General features: G+C 32.2%; 1 protein-coding gene across 3 annotated transcripts in view; it reads left to right on the top strand.

Moving 5' to 3' along the window:
* Positions 1 to 21,618, top strand: part of LOC114325816 (myosin-9) — a 99,722-nt gene extending 78,104 nt beyond the window's left edge. For 2 of the 3 annotated variants that reach the window (XM_028273977.2, XM_028274048.2), the window contains 2 exons: positions 7,389 to 7,529; positions 20,914 to 21,618. In XM_028273977.2, coding sequence (XP_028129778.1) covers positions 7,389 to 7,529; positions 20,914 to 20,991 — 219 coding nt within the window. In that variant the 3' untranslated portion in view covers positions 20,992 to 21,618. The remainder of the gene's footprint in view (positions 1 to 7,388; positions 7,530 to 20,913) is intronic. The other variant, XM_050654612.1, reaches the window with a different exon arrangement.
* The last annotated feature ends 495 nt before the right edge of the window (positions 21,619 to 22,113 follow it).

Below are 22,113 nucleotides of genomic sequence, written 5' to 3'. Positions count from 1 at the left end.
CGTAGAACACGAATTTTTTGGGTAACAGTTGATCCGGATGTCGATAAGATTGTTATAGACCAAGAACTTGAGGAATCAAATAACAGCGATTTTTGGCAAAACAAAACAATATTTTGTATTTTTTGGGTCATTTTAAGCAAAAAATATTTCTACAAGTTTTTTAGTAGGATGCACAGTTTTCGAGATAAACGCGGTTGAACTTTCAAAAAATCGAAAAACTGCAATTTTTAAACCCGAATAACTTTTGATTAAAAAATAAAATAGCAATTCTGCTTAGCGCCTTTGAAAGTTCAAGTCAAATTATGTCGGTTTTGATTATTTGCATTGCTAAAAATTTATTGTGTTATTGTTAAACAAAGCTACAAACAACTAGTGCGTGAGTGATGTTTCTATGATTTCTCATTTAAAATCGAACGAGTAGGTAGAATAGGTACTAGTGCAATCAAGACTATTTCTACGTTACATGCGTTAAAACACATGTAAAAGCACGGGAAACCCTACGTGTTTATAGCTTTGTTAAACAATAAAAAAATAAATTTTTACCAATGGAAATAATCAAAACCGATATAATTTGACTTAAACTTCTAAATGCGGTAAGCAGACTTGCTATTTTATTTTTTAATCAAAAGTTATTCGGGTTCAAAAATTGCAATTTTTCGATTTTTTTAAAGTTCAACCGCGTTTATCTCGAAAACTGTGCATCCTACGAAAAAACTTGTAGAAATATTTTTTACTTAAAATGGCCCAAAAAATACAAAATAGTGTTTTGTTTTGCCAAAAATCGCTGTTATTTGATTCCTCAAGTTCTTGGTCTATAACAATCTTATCGACATCCGGATCAACTGTTACCCAAAAAATTCGTGTTCTACGGGTCAAAATACATAAAAAAAACTTGAGTAAGTCCATCTGAATTAACGAGGCCGTTGTACCCCCCCTGGCGACAGGACTAAACTGTGTTCACCAATATTAAAGCAGAATGAAAGAAAAATAAGCTTATATTGACCAATTTTTGGACTAAACGGTAGGCGCAGTGTAACAGTGATTAAAAAAAGTGATGCCGTGTAGCTGTGGACGTTGATAATTGTTTCGATCTCACCTTGTATATTATCCGACTTGCCTCTGTATTTTTGACAAAGGACATTTTGACATTTGGCGTCTGATATGTGGCATTTAACATACATATGTGACAGACAGCAGCTTGGATGACGTCAGAGTGAAAACCGTTGAGGGGGAACAAATAACTTTGCAACATACAGGAATCGGAATAAGACTTTCGTAGTAAAGAAGATAGTAAAGACAGAAGAAATAATTAATACCAAAGAAAGTTTATGAAATGCTTAAGATATCGTAGTCAAAAAAATTTATAATCAAGAAAAAAGTACCAAAATACAAATTACGGAACAGGAAAAGACACAAGAACGAATAATATAATGAAGACAATAATCATTTTTAGTTTAATAAAAGTGAAAGATCACATTGGAGAGCGTAAATGTGAACACCGGGTGGTTATATCGACCCGGTATCGGATCGAGATCGAACTGGTATCGGAGCAATAATTTACTCATATTTATAAATGAATGTATGAAACAATTTAAGAGCAAAATTGAGTTGGAATGGACAACCAGAAATAAAATTAGGAACAATGCCACTTATGACTGATGATGATGCTTGAAAACAGTAATTTTGCTGTTATTTGAACAAATTTGTGGACATCAAGAGTTCCTTTGACACGGCACAGTTTTCAAAATTGGTTTGGGATGGCTTGATAGGAAATGATGCTTGAATAACTACGGTTGGATCTAGTTGGTGCATATCAATAGTTCCTTTGACACTGTACAGTTTTTCAAAAATTTGAAATATATGTTTATCGAGATACTAAATTCATTGTAGTCCGTACGGGTATTACGTTCTTCTATTTTGGTATATTCAAGGAAACGGATCTGGTGTATTTTGTGACTCAGATTGAATGGCTTTTCCCGTCCTTTTTAGTTTTCCAAATTTCAAAATCTTTTTACAACTGATTCTATCGATGGTTACCGTAGGAAAAATATAAGAAATTAAGTTTATTTTTAAAATATAGATTAATTCAAGTCAGTTCGGTCAAATAATCTATTCCTTTTAGTTTACGATGTTGGTACTATTTGTATAAATTAAAATATAATGTAATTCGAATTAACTTCTAAATTGACTATAGGTACGTATTGGCTGAGGCAAATATTTTGATTAGACTACTCACAAAGAAGAGTCTACATTTGCGAGGCATGGTTTGGGGTTTTTGGTATGTTAAGAAGAGTTATGATCACATACCCTTAAATAAGATATGGGAAGTTCTACATTCTTCGCCAGTAAGTTACACTCTCACCAATGCTTTAAAAATCTATATGCAGGATCACGTTCACGGTTAAAGATAGGAAACTCACTTACTAACAGCTTTTCAGGCTTAGACAATGATGTTGCGTATCTCCGACCCTGTTTAAAATCTACGTTGCAGCAGCACTTAAAGGTTGAAAGAGGAAAGTAAATGGAATGGGTATCGAGCTAAACAATACATGCCTCTACACGCTCCAGTTCGCGGACGACCAGGTCGTAATAGCAAACGACAGGGAAGACATAGAATACATGATGCGTAAGTTGGTCAGGAATATTCAAGATGGGGATTGGAAGTCAATATCGATAAAAAGTATTTATGTGTATTTATCAAAAAATAAAAGCTTGCCCAGATTATAAATATCTAGGAGCAACATTTGATAAAACTGGAACTGAAGAAATTATTTCCAGAATTATACAAGCAAAAAGAGCAATCCGATGTCTCGACAATATTCTTTGGAGTACTCAAATATCGAAAAAGAGAAAATTTAATATCTACGAGACTATGATCAAGAGCAGTCTATTATATGATGCAGAAACTTGGAGGCTTACAGAAAAAGAAACAAAAATAAAATTGAAGTATTGGAAATGGATGCAATGAGAAGGCCATTACGTATATCCAGAAGAGAACATATCAGAAATGAAGACATTAAAAATCGAATGGGAATAGAAGGAACAATCATGAAAGATATAGAGATAAGACAACTGATCTGGTATGGACACGTGAATAGAATGAATGACGAGACTTCCAAAACAATGTCTGGAATGGCAACCTCTTGAACATCGGAAGAGAGGGAGACCGAAAGTTAATTGGACCACCGACATCCGGAAAGCGATGAGCGTGCGAGACCTCAGGGATGACCTGTGGCAAAATAGGAAGGAATGGAATTTGGGAATCGGACAACGCCGCAAGACGTTCTAAACCGATCATACAGTGCTAGTCAAAAGTTCGTACTCCCTCGTATCTTTTGAACGATTATACCTATAATAGTGAAATTTGGAGGGAGGAAATAAACGGACGTAAGCTTCTTAACTAGTCATGACAGGTGACGTAATAGTGACAGATGACGTTACAGATCCACTGTGACCGTTAAATGGGACCTTATGGCAAGTGATACCTCGTTTGAAAGGTATTCAAAATACCTATTCAGTCATACTAATTTTGTTTGAGTTTAAACTAATTTTGATGAATAAATGAAATAAATATAAAATTGTAGTTTCGCATTTAATTGACAAAAATTCAAAATTCCGCATATAATTACTTGTCAAAAAGGTTGACGTTGACGTAAAATCTACTAGAGAATTGAAAAACATCAACCTTTTTGACAAAAAAAACCATAGGCGGACATTTGAATTTTTATTAATTAAATGCGAAACTAAAATATCATATTCATTTAATTTATTCACCAAAATCAAAATCAACTAAAACCCACAAAAATTAGTATGACTGAATAGGTATTTTGAATACCTTTCAAACGAGGTATCACTTGCCATAAGGTTCCATTTAAAATTATCGGTCACAGTGGCTCTGTAACCTCATCTGTCACTATTACGTCACCTGTCATGACTAATTAAGAAGCTCACGTCCGTTTATTTCCTCCCTCCAAATTTTCCCATTATAGGTATAACCGTTCGAAAGATACGAGGGTGGTACGGACTTTTGACTAGCACTGTATATACAGGGTGAGGCAGATAAAGGGCCTATTAGAAATATCTCGAGAACTAAAGCTAAGAGAATCTTGAAAATTGGAATACAGGGGTTTTGGGGTATGAACTATTTAATGAAAATATTTTCTTCTCTTTGCTACTTCCGGTTATACCGGAAGTTGATTGTAACTTCGTTTTTTTAAATGGGACACCCTGTATATTTTTACATTTTTTGATTCTCCTCGATTTCTTCTTTCTCAAAATATAAGGTTTTGTAATATTATACAGGGTAGGTTAAAAGATAATTACGTTTTCTTATTAATTTCGTAGCAACATTAACACCCTGTAGGATTGTAGTAGATTGGTATAATACTCTATTAATGTTCAAATGATTTTTAATATAGTCTACTATTGTTAAGAGTTATTGGTATAGTTAAACTTTTCATTTTAGTATACAGGGTTGGTCGAAACTCGGAATGAGTATTTTCTGAGTTTTCTTAAATGGAACACCCTGTATTTTAGTATTGTAATGAAATGTTATTTTATGGTACTTTTTAATTTCTTAACCATTCCCTATACCTAACTTCTTTAATTTGTGAGTTATTGGTGATTAAAGCCAAAAATTAATTGCAACACAAAATAGGTGAAATTGTATTAGGTTGGCTGTGAAAATATTCAGTCACAAATAATTTTTTGGAAATAAATACATATTAATCTATACTGATACTAAAAATTGCCAATAGTGGTTGAGGTATCAAAATATCATCGAAGTTAAGATTGTTGGTGCGATTAACAATTAAGCACAAACTAAAGCAGTTAGGTATAGGGAATGCTTAAGAAGTAAAAAGTACCATGAAATATCATTTCATTACAATACTAAAATATAGGGTGTTCCATTTAAGAAAACTCAGAAAATACTCATTCCGAGTTTCGGCCCACCCTGTATACTAAAATTAAAAATTTAGCTACACTAATAATTGTTAACAATAGTAGACTATATTAAAAATCATTTGAACATAAATAGAGTTTATTATGTCAAACTACTACAATCCTACAGGGTGGGAATATTGCTACGAAATTAATAAGAAAACGTAATTATCTTTTAACCTACCCTGTATATTATTACAAAACCTTATATTTTAAGAAAGGAGAAATCGAGGAGAATCCAAAATTGTAAAAATATACAGGGTGTCCCATTTAAAAAAAACGAAGTTATAAGCAACTTCCGGTATAACCGGAAGTACCAAATAGATGAAAATATTTTCATTAAATAGATCAGTCTTCAAAACCCCCTTATTCCAATTTTCATAATTCAATTGTCTTTAGTTCTCGAGATATTTCTAATAGGCCCTTTATCTGCCTCACCCTATATACAAAGAAGAGTTCCAACTCAAAATAAGCTCACAAATAAAAGATTTCATCAAGAAGGCCTTGCGACTTGTGCTTACAACATAATATAATATTCGCTATTAAATTATTGTCCCACATGATTGACAATAGGGGCTCAGAAAATCTGGTCTTATCCCATTGCCAGCTTCAATTGGGTCAGTTAGTTCTTCTTCTACATTCTTCTTCTCAGCATTGGTTGTTTGAGCCACTCTGCATATGAAAATACTTAAATAAGGGATAACTGTAATGTAATAAAAGCGTTTTGGTAAAATTTGGGCTGTGGGTTAGGCAACTTTGCATCTCATAGCGTCAAATAATCTATATGAAAAATGAATTAATCTATATTTTAAAAAATTAAATTATTTGTGCAACTTTCTAATAGTTATCCACGATTGCGTTTGCACTTTTACTATTTCTTTTTTACTTCAGCATCACGAAACTCACGTTCAGAGTTTTCACCCCCCTCCCCCGGCTTAGAACTTTGAGCATAAATCTAAAAACTTAACAGTCGCTAGCGATGTGTACCGACGTCTTCTGAACTTGATCAATAAATTAGAAACTTGTGTGTGTAATTTTATATCCATTTTGTTGTACATATTTGATAAAAATTTGTTAGAACTAGAAATAAAATCGAAAGAGTTTTTTCGTCGACGTTTTTATGCACAAAGTTCAAGCTTATAGTTGTCATTCTCCAAAATCGTACACTTTACATTTTTCCTACTTTCTTTTTTTTGTACACTTCTCCAAGAAATTAACGCACCACAACCTTAAAAATGGACAATTTTTGATGTCTCGAATTTCTTAAACCTGTTGTCCGATTTAAGTGATTTTTTTAATATGTTATAGCCTTATTCTTTAACAATATCGCTGTAATAATACTGTTGCTAGATAGGTAAATTATCAGTGTATTCCGGGTGTACCAACTACCAATATGAAACTGTGTTTTTTTCTCAAAGTTCGCATCACACTGTGAAATATTCTAGCATCTATAAAATACTGAAACTGAAACCCAACTATAGCACCATGTTTTCTTAATATTCTGTTTTTAATTCATTCGCTTATGTTGGATAATAAAAAAGTTAGGTACTTTAACAACTAGCCAAGTTTTTCATCAATACAGGGTGTTTTTAAGGGGTAATTCTGCATGAAAAAATAATGACGGCGTGCTTTATAAACTGACGATTTATTTATTGCTCTAAAACCGGTTGAGATATGCAAATGAAATTTGGTGGGTTTTAAGAGGAATTTATTACGCATTTTTTGACATACAATTAAGAATTTTATATTCGCCATTAGCGCAATTGGGAATATTAAATCCTTAACTGTATGTCAAAAAATACGACATAACTATCTCTTAAAACACACCAAATTTCATTTATCTTAACCGGTTTTAGAGCAGTAAATAAATCTTCAGTTTATAAGAAAAATTTCAACATCCCCTATCTCGGAAACGAAGCATTTGCGGATATACGTTTATGAAGCAAAATTATTTTTTCATTCCCTTAAAGTTTTCCATACTTATTTAAAAACACCCTGTATTAAAAAGCATGGCTAGTTGTTAAAGTACCTAACTTTTTTATTATCCAACATAAGCGAATTAATTAAAAATCAGAATATTAAGAAAACATGGGGCTATAGTTGGGTTTTAATTTCAGTATTTTATAAATGCTAGAATATTCCACAGTGTGATGCCTTTCAGAAATAAACACAGTTTTATTGGTAGTTGGTACACCCGGTATACAATGACGATTTACCTAGCTAGCAACAATATTATTACAGCGATATTATTAAAGAATAAGACTATAACATATTAAAAAATCACTTAAATCAGACAACGGGTTTAGGAAATTCGAGACATCAAAAATTGTCCATTTTTAAGGTGGTGGTGCGTTTTTCTTGGAGAAGTGTATAAACAAGATCACAGTATCGTTAGTTTTATCACAAATTTCATCATCGCTTGCATGTTTATGTGCTTCATTATGCAGGAAGAACAAGTAGCTAAGGTGAGAGAGCAAAATACCATAAAATTGCAACAGTTGGACCTTGCGATCACAGAAAAACTAGAGCAGGCTCAATCACGAAAAGAACAGCTCGAACAAGAGCAGAAAGAGAAACTCAAGAGTTACGTAAGTATGATATGCTTGAAATCGGTCATTTATCAGTAAATTGCTTGAAGTTTTCAGAATAGGGAACTTGCATAAAATTTGAAATTCGAAAAAATGTTATAAATCACAACAGAACATAATTTAAAACATGTATCAAAGATAAAAAAGTTTTGTTTGGCTTTCGTTTGGCCCCTAAGACGATTAAAAATTCAAATTATTCCAGCCAGGCCAAAACGCGTCGTGACGTCATCCGTTTATATGTTTACATTCTTCCAACAAAGTAAACAGAATTTTAAATTAGACGTTATGAACGTCAGTAGAAAATACAGTTATGTGACGTTAGAGGTGTTTTTGATCGTTTGAACTATTCATAGAAAACTTGTACTTCTACAAAATGGTTTTATTTTCCGTAGTAAACCTTCTTTCGTTTCCTTCAATAGCTATATCAAACTCCAATGTCAACAAACTGGTATATACAGTGTGGTGGAATAAGTGTTGCCCCCCCCCCGTTAACTTGTTTATTTTAAGAATATAAGCAAAACGCTCGGACTGGTCGATTTTTAAACTAACCATAGTATATTATAGCATCAATGTTTCGAACTTTACGCGATCCCTCTTCAGGTGACAGCCATAACTTTGATTTTTTTAAATGGGAAAGTACATCATGTGACACCTCATGTAAAAGCTCTTAAAATACTGATTTCAAAAATGTATAATACTTTAATCCTGTTTGAAAGCGTAGGCGCAAAATTTCGGTCGAATTCTTTTTCGAATCCTTAAAAAACTAATGAATATTTTTGAAAAATTTAAACGCAGAATGAAATATTACAGTATTCTCGATGGTCCAAAGTCCCTGAGAACTCCTATAATGGTTATTTTAATAAGTTACAGTGGTGAAAAAAAGAGAAAATTTAGTGTGATTTTTAATTTCAAATATATCATTCAAAAGAAACTTTTTGTTTATTCTAAGGGACTGTCAGCCCTCGGTAATAATTTAATCTTTCAATCTGCGTTTAAATTTTTCAAAAATAATTATTAGTTTCCTCAGAATTCGAAAAAAATAAATGCATTTAAAAAGAGTTCGACCGAAAGTTTGCGCGTACGATCTCAAAAAGGATTAAAGTATTATACATTTTTGAAATCAGCATTTTAAGAGCTTTTAAATGAGGTGTAACATGATGTACTTTCCCATTTAAAAAAAGCAAAGTTATGGCTGTCACCTGAAGTTCGAAACGTTGATGCTATAATATACTATGGTTAGTTTAAAAATCGACCTGTACGAGCGTTTTGCTTATATTCTTAAAATAAACAAGTTAACAGGGGGGGGGGGCAACACTTATTCCACCGCACTGTATTATTACAATGACATACGATAAATGTTAATAGAATATATTGCTATTTGTATAACAAGGGAGGAAAGTGCTACTTTTCCTCCCGAGAATGAAGTTTACTGCCCGACGCGTAGCGGAGGGCAGTAATCATTCAAGGGAGGAAAAGGCACTTTACTCCCATGTTATATGGTTTTTCCACCTTCCTCAAATAACAAGTCATTTTTTCATTTTTACTTAATTTATTTATGTAACTAACCAACAAAATTTATTAAAACTAAAACTAACAAGTAGGTACAATATAACTGTCAACTGTCAAATATAAGTCAAATTATTAATGTAAACATTGTTAAATCAAAATAACAATTTACTGTTTTTTACCATTCTGCAAATACAGGGTGTTTTATAAATAAACGTTAAAATGTATAGATACTTACGTAATAGAAAATAGATATTGTACAGGGCGGAAATAAGTTATATTTCATGAATGAAATACCATGACTTCACTTTTACTTTTCCTCCCTAGGGAGGAAAAGTATACTTTCGGTAGAGGTAGGTGGAAAAATATTTTTCCTTTATTCCGCGACGAGGTATACCCAAGTAGGTGGAGGCCAATAAACTAAAGAAGAAGAAGAATATACCTAATTGTAACCATAAATGGAACCATATAGTTAACCTGTGTGACGTCACGGATAGTATGAACTATTTTAAAATAGAGAAGATTTTAAATCTGTACTTCTAAGTTATTATGAGTTTTTGAAGCGTAAAATTTTGGAAATCTCATTTTTATACAAAACTGAACATTAGTATGTAATAAAAAAACATGTGCAAGTTCCCTATTGAACCTTATGACTGACGATTTTTGTTAATTTAACATCTATTCTACAGCATAATCGCTTTCGAAGAGTATTTTTATTAGAGCTACGCAAAATAGTGTGAAATATTGGCCATTACCTATCGTTTGTTGAAAAATAGCGCCTTATACCAAAGTTGGGAACAAGAAGTTGTCAGATTACTTGTATATCTACTTCCCCTTCTATCTACACTATTTGATACTAGAAAAATATCATAAATAATTTGGAGAGGCGTTTTGAAAACTTCTTGCAATTTATTTTATACATTTTACGAACAAGTTGCAGCGATGTAGATAAAGAGAACATTTTTGCAATTTATCTAGAAACCATTTTATGGTACAGAGTTGTTTTTTGATTTTAATGTAATACTATTTATATATAGAATGAAACAGTCTACTTCAATTTAAATATATGTTTGTGAGATTGAGGTAAATATAGTCAACTGAGTTTTCTGGTGACGGTTCTTGCATTCAACAGGATTTGCAGTTGGGTGATAAACGGGAATCAAGACTCTTGACTAAATCCTAAAGCTTAAGTTACATGTTGCATGACATAACTGACGAACTGTACTCCTTTATCTCTGATAACTCTCCTGAGAGTACCAAATCATAGCACAATCTCGTCAATGAGGCATCATCTGGCGCGGGATTCAGCAGTCACATCCTTATGGGTAAACATATCAATCCATCTAGTGGAGGTGCCTTCAATAATAAAAATCCACCTTTCTCCAATTGATGTCTCTGGTAATGGACCAAAAAGATCAATAGCAATAGTTTCAATGTGCTGACTTTGAACTGGAACTGGAGGTTGAAGTACTTCAACGAGAGTCAGATTAGCTGCTTTGTATCTTTCACACTCTATATATTTTGACGCATACATTGGTTACATCTTTGCGCATACATCGGTTACACTTTGCGCATACCTATTAAAAAGTATCGCGGAATGATTTTCTGCAAGGTGCACTCAACACCGTAATGGCTGGCGAGAGGTGAATCATTGACGTTCGTATAAACTTCCTTGATGGAACATTTTGGTACAACTTCTGAGCTTCCTCTTCATGATATTTCCTCTCCCTTTGGTACTTATTTGTCGACCAATCCTCGTACAACAGATTCTTCTTCCTCCTCAGATCCCTCTTTTTATGTCCTCTTCCACAGTCCTTCCACTTTCTTTTCGGTTTTCCTAGAATAGAATAGAAATATGCTTTATTGTTACTGAAAATTTTACAATTTTATGAACAAAGCTTAAATAGAGTCAAAAAAAAAATAACAAAAATACAGTTTTCTGAAATTAGATAAATCGACAATATTAAAAAAATACAAGTTAATAAAGTAAAGCAAAAACAAAACCAATATATTGCAAAATTAATATAAATTGAACATCCAACATAATAAAATGCAAAGATAGGAACTAATAAGTTTAAGCTGCTGCATGTGACAACAAAATATAGATAAATATACTTTAGTCACTTGTACATTACTGTAATTTCTTAGTTAGTCATTAAGAAACTCTTCTATTGAATGTGGTTTTTTAGATAGATGAGCTTTTGTCATTTTACGCAACTTGGGTAAAGATGTTGCAGATTTGAGTTGTAAAAGGAGATGGTTGTATAGTTTTTTTTTGCGGAATATAATATAGATTTCTTTACTAGCTCAGAGGACAGGATCGGTAAATAGACATCAAAAGTTGAATTTCTGGTGAAATTCAGTAGTCATGATGAGGCCTTGCTGAAAAGACATGTAGGTGTTTACGAATTAAGCAAACAGTTTCTAAAATATATAAAGATGGAAGGGTTAAAATTCCGTAAAAAAAAAGAAAAATATGTTATTTTAGAAGATGCTAAATTGAGTTCCTTCGAAACAGATCTTCTAATAGCATAGCAAGCTGAGGTGATTTCCTTACTTACCAAATATATATTATGAAGGGACCATTTGAGGTTGCTGCCTAAAAAAATACCAAAAAATTTTACAGAATCAACGGTACTGATCTGGATATTATTAACAAACGAGGGTTGAAGAGCATCTCTAGGAAAATGCTACTGTCTTGTCCATATTAAAAGAGAGTAAATTAGAGTCACACCAGGTTTTTATCGTAAGAAGATCAGAAGTTATAGTTGCATGAAGAGTGGCAATATTTGAATTGCTCCATGTGATACTGGTATCACCAGCAAAAAGAAAAAAATTTCCATCGATTTTTAAATTGGTAACGTCATTTATAAAGATAAGGAAAAGTAGAAGACCCAATACTGAACCTTGTGGTACTCCACATAGTGTAGTTTTTGAGACTAGAGTCAGTATCATTTGCTCTCATCATTCCTCTGCCTCTTCCTCCACTTCTAAGAAGAAGTAATGCAAATATAAATTAATTAAAAAGTGATTGATTATTTATCTAAAGGTATTATTTTTGATATTGCCGATTTTAGTTAATGTAAGGGATTTCGCAAATATAGATAAGAAACAACTCTGTACTATATTTCATGCGTAGTTTGTTTTTTTTTTCTTCTATTTTTATTCTACCTTATCGAAAAGCATTGTCTAAACCATTTAAGTATACGTGGTATATTACCCAATTTAGATGCATATGTAAAGGTATTTTAGATATACTGGTCCACATTGCTTATCTGATTGCATTTTACATACGTGGTCGTTGACCGTACTACTTACATCTGTCTATATTTTTGTCATTTTTAAAATTAGTGACGATTTACGATCATATAAAATAATGTATTCGAAGAGTGTTCAAAACATTGCATGACTATTACACAAAAATTTGATTTAAAAATATCAAATAAGTCATCCAAACGTATTCCCTTCAAATTACTAACCTTGTAGAAGTCTACATTTCTGCGTCGGTTTTTATTCTACTACAATGAGATTATAAATGATTCTGGAACTTATCGTGGAAAACGATTTAGCTTCTCCAGAGATTTCAGTCTAGTCAAAGATCTCTTTTAGATAGAATTTTGTTTTCTTAAAATAATATCTCCATTTTTTTAACATTAAGAACTGGAACTCTCTATTATCAGATGCTATGTATTTTCTACGTTATTATACAGAGTGGAGGCCTGGAAACTTTCCGAAGTTTCTAGAAAACTCGAGACATCCGAGATGTGGTGTTACAGACGCATTTTAAGAATTTCGTGGGTGGTTAATGTTGAGGTCTTGCGGAGAATAATAGGCAAGGAATGCGAGAATATTAACACCATCAAAGAGCGCAAACTAGAATATCTTGGCCATGTCATGAGGAATGAACAGATAAATGGCTTGTTGCAACACATTCTTTAGGGCAAGATATTTGGAAAGAGAGGACCAGGGAGAAGAAGAATATCTTTTGCTTCAAAACCTGAGAAAGTGGTTTGGTACATCCACAACCGGACTATTCACAATAGCAGCAAGCAAAGTTAGGATAGCCATGCTGATCGGCAACATCCGGAACGGATAGGCACCGTAAGAAGAAGAAGAAGAGGTGAAAATATTAAACAGATTATAAGTGAAGATCTAGATTTTATGACCCAATTTATAGATGAAATACAGAGGTGTAAAAAGTTCCGTTATAGTGATTGATTCGTATTGGTCATAAAAGTTTCTGTCATAAAAGCTATCAAAGATATTCTAAATGTTTATAAGCTAAAATCTCTCGACATCAACAACGACTTTTTCATTTCAAAAATTAGTACGAGCCGTTCACCGTGCTTCGAAGGGTACATTAAGCCATCGGTCCCCCTGGGCTAGTGTACATCGACACTAGCTACATGAAACATGGTTAACATTGGCACCGGAACAATCCGAAAGTACAGTTGTCTAAATAGCCCGATCAGGGATCGCAAAATTTTACGAAAGCCTCCAAAAAATAATAGCCAGGGAGGTAGTGTCAAATTTGACCGGAGCATTTTAGCATGGCTGGTTTCTTATTATTTAGGTAGGTGTTCCAAAGCTTATTAACAAATGATGTGTCAGCTGGCCCAAAACCGGGGATTTTAGGCAAGAAAAGCTAAAATATGAAAGTTGATGGACCAACGCTACAGCTTAAATGTCAAATATTTATATACGTTACTCAGAACATTCAATGGACTTGCTTACTTGGCTCCTACGTTTCACTCAGGAGATCGGGGTTCAAATCCTGGCGCGGAAAATTCTTTTTGTTTTTTAAATTGACATTTTATTTTGAAAAATATTTATTTTTATAATACCACGTTTTTATTATTTATACGAGACAATATAAAAAAATCTGTATGTCTTTGCATATGCATTTTTGGTCATAATATTATGATTGATCTTAATAAGCAAATTTGTTGTACATGAACCCCTGAAGGTTCCTGAGTTGGTAAGACCAACAATCTAAGTGAAAAGGGAGATATTATTTGTTATTTTTTTGGACAAACTGTTTTTTCTTAATTTTATATGTTGTAGAACCAAAAGATACAACCCTAAATTTTCACTTTGTTATGACCAACCCCCATGTTTTAATAGCAATCTAAATATTTCTATATTCTCTATAATATATAAAAATTAATGTTTGTCTGTACCTATGTCCCTTATAGAATCGTAAACTATGCATTTGGTAGAAAAAAGTATGGGTACGCAATATTTTTTAGTATTTTTTGGCTTTCTGGTAATTTTAGGTATTAAACATTCAAACATTATTTAGTTTTAAGGCGGTACGAAGTTTGCCGGGTCAGCTAGTTAATAATAAAAAAGTATTAACTCTTTTAACTCTATTAATTATTAAGTATATTAAGTATATATTATTAAGTATTAACTCCTTCCTGGGTTCATGTAAGTACAAAAACTTTGCTTGAGGTCATCATAATATGATTAAATGCATAGTTTACGATTCTTTAAGGGACATACAGACAAAAATTCATTTTTATATGTTATAGAGAACAGGGAAATAATTAGATTGCTATTAAAAAAATGGGGGTTGGTGATAGAAAAGTGAAAAATTAGGGTTGTATGTATCTTTTGGTTTTACATCACATAAAATTATGCAAAAAACAGTTTGTCTAAAAAGATAAAAAAATGTCGGGAGTGGGGTGGGGAGGCCAACCCCCTTTTTCACTTAGATTGGTCGTACTAACTCAGGAAGCTTCAGGGGTTCATGTACAACAATTTTGCTTATTAAGGTCAATCATAATATTTATGATCAAATGTATATATGCTATTTCATAAGTTCTATGCATAATTCTATAAAAGACATACAGATTTTTTTTTATATTGTCTCGTATAAATAATAAAAACGTGGTATTATAAAAATAAATATTTTTCAAAATAAAATGTCAATTTAAAAAACAAAAAGAATTTTCCGCGCCAGGATTTGAACCCCGATCTTCTGAGTGAAAGGTAGGTGCCAAGTAAGCAAGTCCATTAAATGTTCTGAGTAACGTATATAAATATTTGACATTTAAGCTGTAGCGTTGGTCCATCAACTTTCATATTTTAGCTTTTCTTGCCTAAAATCCCCGGTTTTGGGCCAGCTGACACATCATTTGTTAATAAGCTTTGGAACACCTACCTAAATAATAAGAAACGAGCCATGCTAAAATGCTCCGGTCAAATTTGACACTACCTCCCTGGCTATAAGGGAAGGGTGAAAATTTGGGAATAGGTAGTTGAAATTGTCTATTATTATAAGAGAAACAGTTTAAAATTCTGCATCCCCTCCATTTTACAAAAATTGGAAAATACGGCGTGAAAAATTTTTTCCCGGGGGTGAAAAAATATACGTTAAAAATAGGAATTGGATAAAATGGCTAATTCTAAGTAACTTTTGTTCTATATATTTTTTTACTAAGTCAATACTTTTCGAGTTATTTGCGAGAGAAATTTTTAACCAAAAAGATAGCTATTTGTATAACAAGGGAGGAAAGTGATACTTTTCCTCCCGAGAATGAAGTTTACTGGCCGACGCGTAGCGGAGGGTAGTAATCATTCAAGGGAGGAAAAGGCACTTTACTCCCATGTTATACATATGGTTTTTCCACCTTCCTCAAATTAATAACAAGTCATTTTTCATTTTTACTTAATTTATTTATGTAACTAACCAACAAAATTTATTAAAACTAAAACTAACAAGTAGGTACAATATAACTGTCAACTGTCAAATATAAGTCAAACTATTAATGTAAACATTGTTAAATCAAAATAACAATTTACTTTTTTTTACCATTTTGCAAAATACAGGGTGTTTTATAAATAAACGTTAAAATGTATAGATACTTACGTAATAGAAAATAGATATTGTACAGGGCGTCAATAAGTTATATTTCATGAATGAAATACCATGACGTCACCTTTACTTTTCCTCCCTAGGGAGAAGAACTAGGGAGGAAAATAACAACTTTGCTCCCTACAATGGTACAATATAACTGTCAACTGTCAAATATAAGTCAAACTATTAATGTAAACATTGTTAAATCAAAATAACAATTTACTTTTTTTTACCATTTTGCAAAATACAGGGTGTTTTATAAATAAACGTTAAAATGTATAGATACTTACGTAATAGAAAATAGATATTGTACAGGGCGTCAATAAGTTATATTTCATGAATGAAATACCATGACGTCACCTTTACTTTTCCTCCCTAGGGAGAAGAACTAGGGAGGAAAATAACAACTTTGCTCCCTACAATCAGGTCCGGAAAAGTATACTTTCGGTAGAGGTAGGTGGAAAAAATGTTTTTGGGCGGTTTTTCGGAGATAACTCAAAAAGTAAGTATTTTAGCGAAAAAATATTCTTGGTAAAAATAAAAGCTTAGCTTATAAAAAATTGAAAAAAATGGTGTATGCGTGAGGTCTGCAGACCCAGTAGAAGCAGAGTTGCAGCTAATGAAATGTAGGTTCTTCTTCGTCAAATTCCAAATCGAATATTTCAGTGTGAAATAACAAAAAAACGGAGCACTTTTCGGGGAAAATTAATTACAACTTTTTTAAATTGTTTAAAGAAAGGTTTATTTTTGTTTTAAAAAAAACTCACGTTATAAGTAAGTGAGTTACGCTCAAAATATTGTTGGTCCCTTTTATTTTTTGGTAAAAAAATGGCGAAAATGACCCCTTAATTAGCTTCTCAAATAAAATTAATCGTTACCGCTTGACAAGTTACTTTACTTATGTATTGTTTATATTATCTATAAGTTTCATTGGTTCAAAGTGCTCAGTTTTGAAAAAAATTGGGTTTAAAATAAAACATTTTTTTTTAATTTTGAAAAAAATCGTAATTGTTTATGGAATTAACTTAAAAACAATTAGAAATACCAAAAATCTCAAAGAGTAATAAAATGTACATTTTGCTTTTCTGAATATTTTTGATTTTTCGTTTTCTTGTTAGACAAAAATTGGTTATGCTATGGCTGTTCAAAATTTGTCTAAACTCGTGATTAGTTACTCGTTCAAGCCATTTTAACTACAGCTTTTATAAAACGAAGCATTTGAACCGACGAAACTTATAGATCATATAAATAATACATAGACAAATAATTAACTTGTGAAGTGGTAATGTTAAAATTTATATGTGATGCTAATTAGGGGGTGATTTTCGCGATTTTTTTACCAAAAAATAAAAGGGACCAACAATATTTTGAGCGTAATTCACTTACTTTTAATATTACAAGTTTTTTCAAAAAACAAAAATACACCTTTTTTTAAACACTTTAAAAAAGTTAAAATGAATTTTCCCCTAAAAGTGCTCCGTTTTTGGGTTATTTCACATTGAAATATTCGATTTGAAATTTGACGAAGAATTGACTCTGCTTCTACTGACCTCACGTATACCTACACCATTTTTTTTCAATTTTTTATGGGCTATATTTTTGCTAAGAATATTTTTTTCGCTAAAATTCTTACTTTTTGAGTTATCTCAGAAAAACCGTCCAAAACATGTTTTATTTTATTGTTGTCGTTTGTTTGGGTTTATATGACTGCGGACACTAAATCCATTCGCCAATTTTACTATTTTTTATTTTATTAGTCATTTTTTCGTATCTTATCCTAAAACTAATACTAATATAATAAACAATTCTACTAATAAATAATTATTTTTGTATTTTTTTTTTTAATAATTTTTGATATATTTTTTTCTAAATGATGTTCTCAAGAGTTCCACAGCAAAAACTGCAACATTCTTCTTTAGCCCTCTACTTAATTCGGAAGCTTTTTACTATGGACTGTCCAAGTTCGTCATTCATTTTTACCTACATATTTATTTTATTATATTTTTTTAATTATTATATATTTTTTTTTCTATTTTTTTTATACAGGGTGTTTCATTAATAATTGTCCATATAGTAACTGGAGAAACCTTAGCACAAAATACGAAGATTTAACCTAAAACACTTAAATAAAAAGTGGTTCCTTACTGAGTTACAGGGTGTTTTATCTAAAAATTTAAAAATTATTTTTCCTCAGCATTTTAAAACTATTCGACGTATCCTTTTCGTACTTGGCAGGAAGTATAGGTACTGTACAAACTACTAAATTATGTTAAACAAACGTTTCTGGTTATTACCAGAGGCGTACGACGGGGGAAAGTGAATGGTTGACCCTTTCCAAATTCTACGCCACTGGCAAAATTGCTATTTTAGTTCAATTTTTGGATTCTCCAATACTTTCTATGAAAATAATATACTCTTCATTCGTAACGATAAAAGCATTAGTTTTCGAGATCTTTGAAGTTAAAAATGAAACGACACGGTTATTTTGATTAATGTTTTGTGTCGCTTCATTTTTAATTTCAAATATCTCGAAAACTAATCATTTTATCGTTACGAATGAAGAGTATGTTATTTACATAAAAAGTATTGTGAAATCAAAAAATTACACTAAAATAGCAATTTAGTCAGTGGCGTAGAATTTGGGAAGGTTCAACCAGTTACTATCCCCTGTCGTACGCCTCTGGTAGTAGCTAGAAACCTTTATTTATCTTAATTTAGTAGGGTGTACAGTACCTACACTTTCTGCCAAGTATGATAACGATACGCCAAATAGTTTTAAAGTACTGGGTACAAATAATTTTTAAATTTTAATCATATGAATCATATTTATTATCAAAAATGAATCAAAATAACTGTGCCGTTTCATATTTAACTTCAAATATCTCGAAAACTAATGACTTTATCGCTACCAATGAAGAGTATATTATTTACGTGGAAAGTATTGGAAAATCTAAAAATGGTACTAAAATAGTTATTCCTCCAGTGGCGTAGAATTTGAGAAGGGCCAGCCATTTACCATCCCCTGTCGTACGCCTCTGGTAGTAGCTAGAAACGTTTGTTTATCATTATTTAGTAGGGTGTTTAGTAGTCGCACTTTCTGCCAAGTATGAAAAGGATAAGTCGAATAGTTTTAAAATGCTGATCAAAAATAGTTTTTAAATTTTTAGATAAAACACCCTGTAACTCAGTAAGGAACCACATTTTATTTAAGTGTTTTAGGTTAAATCTTCGTATTTTGGGTTAAGGTTTCTCCAGTTACTATATGGACAATTATTAATGAAACACCCTGTATATCTTTTTTATATTTTTTCTTTCTTTTTTTGTTTTTTTTATTATTTTTTTTATATTTCTTTTCTTTTTTTTTCTTTTTTTTCTTTATTTTGTTAAACATGAACATATTCACTCGCAAATAACTCGGAAAAGTATTGACCTAGTGCAAAAACTCTATAAAAGAAAAGTTTTTAGAATTAGTCATTTTATCCAATTCCGGTCTTATTTTGAATGTATTTTTTTCATCTTCGAGAGGGGTATTCCCCTCCATTTTTGTAAAATGGAGGGGATGTAGAATTGTAAACTTTTTCTTATATAATAATGGACAATTTCAACTATGTATAGGGTTACTATAATTTATTATGGCCAAATCCGGACAGGGGTAGTCCAAGGGGTTGTAGAAAATGTAAAATGTGAATTTGACCGTGTTGTTACCTCTACATTGTACCTACATATATGCGAAATGCATATGGCACAATTAAAAGTACAGCTGTTTCGCTACAATATGCAACTAACATCGAAAATCTCTGCCAGTTTAAAATACATAAAATATAGACCTATGTTTTAACATACTTTAGACCTAAGGTGCTGCGCAGAATGAAATTTCCCACCGTTGGCCCTAGTATTTTCCATTTTTTTTTTAATAAAGAAAAAATCCTGACATTTCTCATATCCGGACCCCAATCCGGACATGTCTTTCAAATCCGGACTGTCCGGACGAAATCCGGACGTATGGTAACCCTAACTATGTACCTATTCCCAAATTTTCATCCTTACTTTATTTTTTTTTTGGTCAGACTGTTCTTTGATCGGGCTAAAATAAGCACTCTCCGGGATAAACAAATTGAATAACTTTTTGGATTAGAATAACAAACTATTTAACTAGAATAAGCAACATACAGTAGGAAGGTTGGATATCGAGGGAAAACAAGTAGAAAGAGTGAATAACTACAAATATCTGGGAACCTGGGTAAATGAAAACAATGACCAGGGTAGAGAAATCAGGACACGCATTGAAATTGCAAGACAAGCATTTATAAAAATGAAAAAGATGTTTGTTAATCGAGACCTTCCTCTGGAGCTGAGGATAAGAGCCTTAAGATGCTACGTGTTCTAGACTTTGTTGTATGGAGTGGAAAGCTGGACACTAAAAGTAGAATATGTAAAGAAGTTGGAAGCCTTTGAGATGTGGTGCTATAGAAGGATTTTGAAAATACCATGGATCCAACGAGTTGCAAATGCAGAAGTGTTAAGAATGCTGCAAAAGGATTGCGAGGTGATAAAGAACATCAAAACAAGAAAGCTAGAATATTTAGGCCACATTACGAGAGGTGCGAAATATGAGATATTAAGGCTCATAATGCAAGGTAAAATAAAGGGTAAAAGGTCTATAGGTAGAAGAAGAATTTCCTGGCTGAGAAACTTAAGAGAGTAGCAGCCGCCAATAAGGTACGGATAGCTGTGATGATAGCCAACCTCCGATAGGAGAAGGAACTACAAGATGGTCGATCTAGTTGAGATTTACCACACTTCAATAATTCGTTAATTGCTATAAATTTCAAGTGATTATATTAAGTGGCATTATTCAAAAAACAAAGTTATTAATATGACTAACACAAGACAAATGATTTACGTCTCGAATATGTTCACAATCAATTCACAAATATAACTTTGTGTTTTCTTAATCATATGCATGTTCTTGATTTGTCGTGATGCACGTATAACCTTAAGAAATTTCTTTTTCAGGAGAAGCGAGCTGAGCTCGTTCGCCAGAACAAGGCCAATCTGGTCGCCGAAGGCAAGCTGATCCCGTCTTCTGGTTAGAAGAAGGAACCGTCACATGGTTACAATTATCTATCATTATAAATCTTACTTCGATCGAAGCTCATTTACTTCTTATATCGTTTAATAATACATACTTTTAGTATTGAAGGTGGCCTTTGCGCCTGCGCTAATATACACGCTCCGGAATTTGTAAAAACTTCGTTTTGCTTTGATATTTGGTTAAATATACCTGTTGGACACATGATTTTATTATCTTACGTACTACTTTAGATATATTTGTTAAAGTCGTTGTTTAGAGCTGGAATAAGCTTGAACTAAAGTAGTTTATGTAATATTAAGTAATTTATCGTACTTTTGCTTTGCCTCAAGATGAAGCTTTGCTTTGTGAGGGAAGTTTCACAGCTTAAGCTGAAAGTGGTTATGCCTTCGTATTTTATGTGCCATGTGTCATGTTTCCAACACTCCTAAATTGATATTCCGTTCTTCTTTGCGTGTATATCACCGCAGGCGCAAAACTCTTACCGCCTAATTCTCACATATTGTCAGAAATGTGGCTTCGTACTGATATTCAGTTTGTGTTATTATTGTTTTTGTCTACGTATATTTTTCTTTGCTTAACCGTATTTTATATATTGTACTGACTTAGTAAAATGTTATTTTCATTTATTTTTTGTTTTTTTTTTATGATTTCTGGATGTTTTGAATGTAAGAGTTGTTTATCAAGGATTTTAGATAAGAAAAAATATATTATTATATTCAAAATTGACCAGCTAGCTTTAGCAGAATGTGGATATACAAATCTTTTAGTAATTATGCACTCTTGGAACGAAAATATAGAAAACGCATGAGAAAAAGAGCATGAAAGCGTTAAAAACTCTAAACAGCAAAGGCCGATAGCAAAAACACCAGATAAAAGACAAAACTGAAATTATACTGATCCAGCGTAGCAAAACCCGAAAACCACGATATGGAACGAAGAATACTAAATGTAGGATATGAAACACTACCAGAAATTACTAACGCGGAAGTTAAAAATGCCTTTGAAACAGATGAAAAATGAAAAGCTCCTGTGGACGACGGAATAACAAAAGAGATGATTACAACTGGAGGTCAAACTACTTTGGAGGCAGTTAAAATCTTAATGAACAAGTGCCTATTTGT

This window comes from Diabrotica virgifera, chromosome 1 (genome assembly GCF_917563875.1).
Source record: "Diabrotica virgifera virgifera chromosome 1, PGI_DIABVI_V3a".
NCBI lineage: Eukaryota > Metazoa > Arthropoda > Insecta > Coleoptera > Chrysomelidae > Diabrotica > Diabrotica virgifera.
This window is presented reverse-complemented; position numbering and strand designations above follow the sequence as displayed.